The sequence below is a fragment of the Diceros bicornis genome, chromosome 26, assembly GCF_020826845.1.
Source record: "Diceros bicornis minor isolate mBicDic1 chromosome 26, mDicBic1.mat.cur, whole genome shotgun sequence".
NCBI classification, from domain to species: domain Eukaryota; kingdom Metazoa; phylum Chordata; class Mammalia; order Perissodactyla; family Rhinocerotidae; genus Diceros; species Diceros bicornis.
In genome coordinates this window covers 37,986,717-37,994,678 of record NC_080765.1, presented here as the reverse complement: position 1 = coordinate 37,994,678, position 7,962 = coordinate 37,986,717, and the positions used below count along the sequence as shown (strand labels likewise).

At 44.6% G+C, this 7,962-nt stretch overlaps 1 protein-coding gene across 1 annotated transcript; it reads left to right on the top strand.

Moving 5' to 3' along the window:
• The first annotated feature begins 1,626 nt into the window (after positions 1-1,626).
• On the top strand, positions 1,627-4,492 carry TNFRSF17 (TNF receptor superfamily member 17). The gene is made up of 3 exons (XM_058570035.1): positions 1,627-1,794; positions 2,151-2,282; positions 4,009-4,492. Exons 1-3 carry the CDS (start codon positions 1,677-1,679, stop codon positions 4,284-4,286), a joined length of 528 nt encoding a protein of 175 aa, XP_058426018.1. The 5' UTR covers positions 1,627-1,676; the 3' UTR covers positions 4,287-4,492.
• Positions 4,493-7,962: the final 3,470 nt, after the last annotated feature.

Below are 7,962 nucleotides of genomic sequence, written 5' to 3'. Positions count from 1 at the left end.
CCACTGACACACCCAAAGGCCAACCTCCTTCCTCAGTGCATCACCTCCGACTTTTCTGTAGAATTTGACCCCACTGTCCATCCCGTCCTGAAACTCCTTGATTGGCTGTTCTGGGAGATAATCTTTGTCCTCCCATTTCTCTAATCATGCTTTTCCTGTGTCCTTTGCCTGTCTTCCAAAGGTCACTTTGGCAGGAGCCTGAGTGGAACCTACTGGGCCAGCCCTTTCAGCTCCTGGCTGTCCTACCCAGGCAGTGGCACTCATTTACTTCACTGCCTGGACCCCAGAGGAACGTGAGGTTTTGATCAATATCTAAGTTCAAACTCTCTTCTAGGCTCAAGTTCTTCATTAAAACAAAAAAAGTGCCTCTTTTGTACTCTCCCTAGCCCCCAGAGGTAATCACTACACTGAATCTGGACTTTGTCATTTCCTTGCATTTTAACTGAGTCCTGCATTTTTTTTTCTTTTTTTTTTTGGTGAGGAAGCTTGGCCCTGAGCTAACATCTGTGCCCATCTTCCTCTATTTTGTATATGGGATGCCACCACAGCATGGCTTGATGAGTGGTGTATAAGTCCGCGCCCGGGATCCCAACCTGCCAACCTCAGGTCGCTGAGCTGCTGAAGCAGAGTGCGTGAACTTAACCACTTCACCACCAGGCTGGCCCCAAGTCCTGCATTTCTAACTTGATCTCCCTGGATCTCTCTACATGGGTATCTCACGCAGCATGGTTAAAAGCAAACGCAAGTGATTCCATTTATGTAAAAACGAAAATGCACTATATAAATCTATGTACCTATCCATCCATGCATCTACAGAAACCTTTCCAGAAACATCTAGATCAGGGCTTGGCCAGACAGAACACATCAGCAGGCCTGTTTGCAAACTCTGTGATATACTAAAATGTTAACCGTGATAATTCTGGATGCTAGGACTATGGATAGTTTTTTTATCTGCTCATCTGTATTTTCTAAATTTTCAACAATGGAACATGGATTACTTTAATAATCATAATAATACTCCAAACCTATCTTCCCCCCAACGTTCTTGTCAGTTAGCTTTTCCCTGGATTTCTCTATTGCTGTCAGAATTCTGGAATTCTTCCTAGATTCAAAACCTGGTAGACAAGTCTGATATCCCTTTCCCTCTCTCACATTCTATCAGTTTCAACTATATTTTGTGGTTACTCAAGTGCATGTCTATCTCCCTTATTAGATTTTAAGTTCTTAAGGGGCACAGACCTTGTCTTATCTATCTCCCTGGGGCCTATCACACAGCATAGCTTATAGACAGATATTCCAGAAATGACTAATAAACTTCTCCTTGATGCCTCAGGCTTGTCTACATCTTGCAACTGTCACCTGGCTGAGAAATTTCCTCTATAAATAAGCAGTTTCTGTTTCAGGTATGGTGTGCCATTGATATTTACACTCCTTCTCTTACCCCACCCAAGCCTCAAACTTAGAAACTGGAATTGGAGGTGGTATTCAAATCCTGAGCCACAGTACAAGGAAACAGCCCCCATAAGAACCAAGTCATCGACGTGAAGTTGTTTTTTTTCCTCGACATTTTAGCTGCTGTCACTACATTTGCTGGGGAATTCTTGACAAGATTTTACTTGTCCTTCCATGCTGTTCTTTCTGTGGTTTCCTCGTTTCTTTTTGCAATCAACTTCCAGATGGCTCAGCAGTGCTTCCAAAACGAATATTTTGACAGATTGCTTAATGCTTGCAAACCGTGTCTGCTTCGATGTCCTAACACTCCTCCTCTAACATGCCAGCGTTACTGTGATGCAAGTAAGTAATACTGCTTGAACAACTATTCATTGGTGTGAAGTGTTCTCTCTATATTGATGATTTATTTATTCAAAGAATAAACATTACAGGGAAGATGGTGAGATTTTCTAAATCAAAAAGAGAAAGGAAACAAGGCAATTATTGAAATGCCAGCAGGAACAAAGTAATTATTCCGAACTGAACTCAATTTTATTCAGTACTGTTAGCAACATAGATTTTATCAACTCTTCTAATTAAGTGTTATTTAGAATTTAAAAGTCAATGCTGATGAATTAGGGGAAGTGGATGGCAAATAATCTTCACTTTATGAGGATATGTTATCAGTGTATTCTCTCTCTGATGTTCTTCCAATTCAGTGAAAGGAACAAATGTGGTTCTCTGGAGCTGTTTGGGCCTGAGCTTGATAGCCTCTTTGACAGTTTTCGTGTTGATGTTCTTGCTAAGGAAGATGAACTCTGAACCATCGAAGGACGAATTTAAAAACACAGGTTGGTTTGATGGTCAATCTTTGAACTCTGTTTCCGAGAGGTGGCTGTTGTTTCAATTCCTCTTCTTTCTTCGTGCTGCATATTTCATTCCGTTAGAGCCCTTTTGAGGGCGTTAGGGACAGTTAGATTAAACGAACTTCTTGGAAGAAGTGAGCTGTCTCCTTTCTAGTGTTTACACCTTCTCTGCAGGTGTCCTGGAATGTCACCTGCCCCCACGGTCTCCCCTTGGTCATTATTCTTCTGAAGCACTGAGGCTTCCTTGGGAAACATTCATCTCTTTGACCAAAGTTAGTACATGGATTAAATGTTACGCTATCAGAAACTGCTAGCCACGTCCACTACTGTCAGGAAAAGTACACTTGGCAAGATCCATGGCCATATTTTTAATACAAATATTAAATGTTGTGTGCTTGGATGAATATTTTACTGCCAAAAAAATGCTAGAAATGAATAACCAGTTGCTCCTGGATTGTTTCACTGATCATCTCAAAGATTGTTGTCTTCATTAAGCAGTCCCAGAGAAGTAAATGTTCTACTGAAGGGTTTCTTAAGATAAAAATATTTCTGCGTCACCTTTGCCCACGATCTGATTCCCAAACACTTTGCAGCCATTACCCAATTTCTTTTTTTTTACTTTTTTATAATTTTATTTATTTATTTTCCCCCCAAAGCCCCAGTAGATAGTTGTATGTCATAGTTGCACATCCTCCTAGTTGCTGTATGCGGGAGGCGGCCGGAGAAGTGGTACGTTGGTGCACGCCCGGGATCCGAACCCGGGCCGCCAGCAGCAGAGCGCGCGCACTTAACCACTAAGCCACGGGGCCGGGCCCATACCCCATTTCTTTATGCATGTATTTTCCGTGCATAATCTGTAAAGCACCCACCTCATTTGCTTTCTAGTGCAGTCAGGAGAGACAGATGGCTGAACCATATAATTTACTCATCCTTCTTTTTTTGCCTGGGGTTTGAGAGACAGGTGGGGAGTGACTTTGAGCATGACGTTTTGAAAGATGGAGTTACACTGTGCAAGAGTAAGTAGTAAAACTTACCTCTACAGGTGTATAATGGGGATATAATGGAGATTCCTTCCTTCTGTGATCACAAGAGATTCATTAAAAGAAATCTAATCTGCCCCAAAATGCTCTGTAAGAGAAAGCTTTTTACTTTGAATTGTAAACTGTCACCCACAGGCTGATTTTGGTGTGCTGTAACATATGCTAATCTGTCATTTCACGTGTGTAAGATAGGGCCAATACCCCAATGCCTCCAGGGGCCAAGCGGGTGACAAATGAACGTAGCGGGCCAGGTGCAGGCCCCGGCACTAGAGGAGCCCATGCCCTGGTGACGGAGACAGGTGCTGGTGACTCCAGCCAATTGCTTCCACGAAGCAACCTCAGCTCCAAGTTGCCACATTTTGTTGTTTTTAAAAAAAAAAAGAGGCCAGTCATCTAGATTTGTCTGTGAAATCTCTTCATTTTTAAATTTGGGCCAACATCAAACAAGCAAGCAAGCACTTACAAACACTGTATGCCCTAAACACAGCACGTCTTCAAACCCCATGTGGCCTGTGGTCAGTCACTTCATGACTTCTGGTGCAGCACATCCTCCTTCGTTTTGTAGGAAAAGATCTGCTTCGCCTTGTTTCGAGTCCTGATGTGTGCTGCATAGACCGTTGTGATCACATCCCCTGGCTAGGTTAGATTAACACTTGTTTCTGCATAATCAGGGCCGGCTCTCCAGCACGAGGCAGATGCTGACCTGGACAAAAGCAAGACTGGGGCTGAAGTGCTTCCTCCGAGAGGCCTGGAGTACACGGTAGAAGAATGTACCTGTGAAGACTGTGTCAAGAACAAACCAAAGGTCGACTCTGATCACCTCTTCCCCCTTCCGGCCATGGAGGAAGGCGCAACCATTCTTGTCACCACGAAAACCAACGACTACTGCAATAGCCTGCCAGTTGCTGTGAGTGTCACAGGGATGGAGAAATCAATTTATACTAGATAATTACCTTTTCAACTGGTGTAGAGCTACTCTAAAATCTCATGTCAGAAGGAAAGGATGACACATTAGATCTCTTTAGGATGACTGTACTTATCAGTTGCTGATACAGCTTTTTATCCTCTAATTCTGGAAAATCTTTAGGGTAGATATATTTCTCTATCTTATTGTTGGGAGCTTACTGTGGGAACTTCCTTGGTTTCATGATTAAAGTCCTGACTCACTGAAAAAAGACACCGCAATGTACAGATCTCATAGTCACACATCTCTATGGCTAGACCACTTCTATACACGCACATATACATTTCAGGACAGACTGGGTTTTTCTCTTCATTGTTAAAGGAAAGCAAGGTTATCCTATGTACTTCTGTAGCTAGGATAAGCCTAGAGTCAGCCACACTCGTTCAGTGTGCAATGCATGGGTGGTTTCTGATCTTGTGAGCTTCCAGCTTAACAGAAGCATCAGGCATTATTATAATCACGCAAATAAATGTGTAATTGCAAACTGTGATCAAGGTGTACAAGGTGTACAATACTAGGTATTGTTTTTAGACCCAACTGCAGGTAATAATAATGATAGCTGACACTTATATAGCCTTACTAACGTGTCAGGGATTATTCTAAGTGCTTTACCTGCACTAACTCATTTAATGCATGCAACAAACCACAAGGTAGGTGGACCATTATTATCTCCATTTTACAGATGATGACAGAAACTGAGTCATAGCAAGGTAACAGAGCCAGTAAATGGCAGAGCCAGAATATAAACCCAGACATCCTGATCTATTCTTTTATTTCACTTCACATCAATTTAATTCCATTTCTGAGTTCCCCATCTCTTTGGGCTACAGTCTTTGTCATTATTGGGGGAGGGTCCCCTTCCTGGGGCGCTATGAAAAGGCTATACAACAGACAATGCCCTCTGGTAATCTGCTGACTTTGATCATTGCTAAGACGCCCACTGGCACCAGAGCATGGACCCTCAAGGTCTCGGGGCTTTGTGGCTTTTGTGTCAGGTTTGGGATATGGGGAACTCTGGTGGGATCTTTTTACCCATCGGGGCCCAGCATAGCTCCATTCCAGGCACTTAAGAGCCACAGGAGACCATACAGTACAGTGGTTAAGGTATTGGCTGTTGGAGCCAGACTGCCTGGGTTTGAATCCTGGCTCTGCTACTAGGAAGTTATAGACCTTGGGTGACTCTGAGAAAGTTACTTAACCACTCTATGCCTCAGTTTCCCCATCTGTAAAATGGGGATAATAATAGTATCTACATAAAGGTTGTTTTAAAGATTAAATGTGTATATATATATATACATTTACATACATATACTTTTTTCCCTAAAAGTATCTGGTTCCTAATAAGTGCTTTGTGTCAGTTACATTGCTGTAATGATTGTTATTACTCCCTTTGAGGGCTAGGCTCTCTGAGGGCAGGCACACACTCATTTCCTGTTTTATGGCCTGAGAATATTGCTCCTAGCTTCTCACAGGCCCTCCTCCTTCTCTCCTCACCCTCTAGTACAATCTCAATGAGTTTAGATTTTTCAAAAGCCCAGAAGAGCTGTTGACATTAGCCTTTTGATTCTCAGTCCTCCAGGCTAAAATCCCAGGAAGAAAGAATTACAGTACTTAAAGGGGGTGGTTGGTGGTAGAAAACCTAAAGCACAAACTACAATTTCAATAACTTATCCTGCTTCAAGTGCCATGAAGAAAAGGTACAGGGCGCTACGAGAAGGTGTAACACATTATCCTTGTGATAACTCCATGGAGCAGGTATGTGATGCCTCACCAAAGCTTACAGAGGCAGGCTGACCTAAACTCGGCTTTGTGGGGGACAGGGACTCAGACACACTGACTCTTTAACCAGAATAACAAATCAACAACAACTGTAAAGGATAATTTTGAAAATGGGAAAAACAACCCCACCAACCAAACACACAAGTAGTCTCATTTTTACCTTCTCTCATAGTTCCTACACACAGCCGTATTTTGACACAATTGTAATCATGGTATACAGACCATTTTGCATGGGGCTTTTTTTACTTAATGTATTATCATCCGCCTTTCCCTGCATTTCCATAATCTTTATAATTAGTATTTTCAACTACTGCAAGAGATGCCTTGGGAGGTGGGCCATGATTTGCTTAGCTTTTCTTCTGTAATCGAGCTTTAGTGCTTTCCACTTCTTTTTTTTTTTTTTGGCTTGAGGAAGATTAGCCCTGAGCTAACATCTGTGCCAATCTTCCTCTATTTTGTATGTGGGCCACCACCACAGCGTGGCTGACGAGTGGTGTAGGTCCGTGCCCAGGATCTGAACCTGTGAACCTGGGCAGCCAAAGCTGAGCATGGCTGAACTCAACCACTATGCCATGGGGCCAGCCCCTCCACTTTTTTACTCTTAGAAATAATGCTGCAGAGCATCCTTCTCCAAAGACCTCTTGACCTCTGCTGAGTCCAAAAGACAAATTCCCAGGGCCTGAACATTACGTGTTGAGAGGCAATGCAGTAGGAAGACCACGGGGCTCTGGGTCTCACAGCATTGGGCGGGAATTCTGGCTCCATTTCCCAGTGGGGCTTGGTCCTCAACTCAGTATTTTTGACTGTGGATCAAGACGACTTAGTGGATCAATCATCTCAGTCAGCATTCAAAACAACAACAAAAGAAAAGTAGCAGAGAATACATTACCTACAGAGTTGTTTTGTTAAACATCTCCTTAAACTTATGTATGTGTGTACTGGGTTGTGATGTAAATGTATTTTTTTACTCTGGGTTGCAGGTAAAACAAGTTGGGAAAATGCTCCTTTTAACTTTTCTGGGTCCCCATCTGTAAAATGGGGCAGTAACTTGGACTTCATAAGATTGTTGTGAACACGTGTTCGCCCACGATCTATTCATGTTCATCTCCACTGCCATCACTCCAGCCCCGGGCACTATTGCTGGACAACTGCAGTGGCCCCCTAACCAGCTGCCCCTTCTCCACCCTGGCCCACAGCAATTCACTCTCAATCCAGTAACGGTAATCGTCTTAAAACCTAATTCAGATCATCTCACTCTACTTAAATTCTTGCAACGGCTTCCCATTCCCTTACCTACTTAGAGTTAGGCAGAAAAGCCCAAACTCCTTACCACGGCCCGCAAGGCCCTCCACCCACTCTCCAATCTCCTCTCCCTCATCAGCCCTTCCTCACTCACCCTCTCGCTCCAGTCAGCCCCTCCAGGCAGGGCCTTGGGCTCGCTGTTCCTTCTGGAACAGCTTCCCTGCAGGTCTTCCCGGGCCGTCTCCCTCTCATCATCCAGGTCTCAGCTCTAGCGTCGTCTCCTTAGGCCCTCCGGGACTGCCTAGCTCCCCTCTCCCCACGCTTTGGCCCATTACTTTCTTAAAAATTTCCTTTCTCAACTCCAGCGCTCTCTGGAACAATGTCTCATTTCTCGTCGCCTCGTTCACCGTCCGGCTCCCGGAAGGAAGCGTGAGCCCACGAGTGCGAGGAGGCGCACGGGGACTCGCCCGACGCAACGCAGCCCCACTGAGGTCGCCGCTCGGCCAGGTCTGCCCCGCGCCGGCGCCCGTGTTTACGTTCCGGGTCGGGGGGCGGGGCCTCGGCGGAGGGGCTCCACTTCCGGGGCGGGGCGGCCGGGCGGGGCGCGCTGTCTCCCGGTCTGTCTGGAGCTGCGCGGCGG

Coding starts and splice junctions, on each gene's coding strand:
- TNFRSF17 (XM_058570035.1), top strand. CDS start 1,677: ATGGCTCAGCAGTGCTTCCAAAACGAATATTTTGACAGATTGCTTAAT. Junction 1,795..2,150: donor CCAGCGTTACTGTGATGCAA/GTAAGTAATACT, acceptor CTTCCAATTCAG/TGAAAGGAACAAATGTGGTT. Junction 2,283..4,008: donor GGACGAATTTAAAAACACAG/GTTGGTTTGATG, acceptor CTGCATAATCAG/GGCCGGCTCTCCAGCACGAG.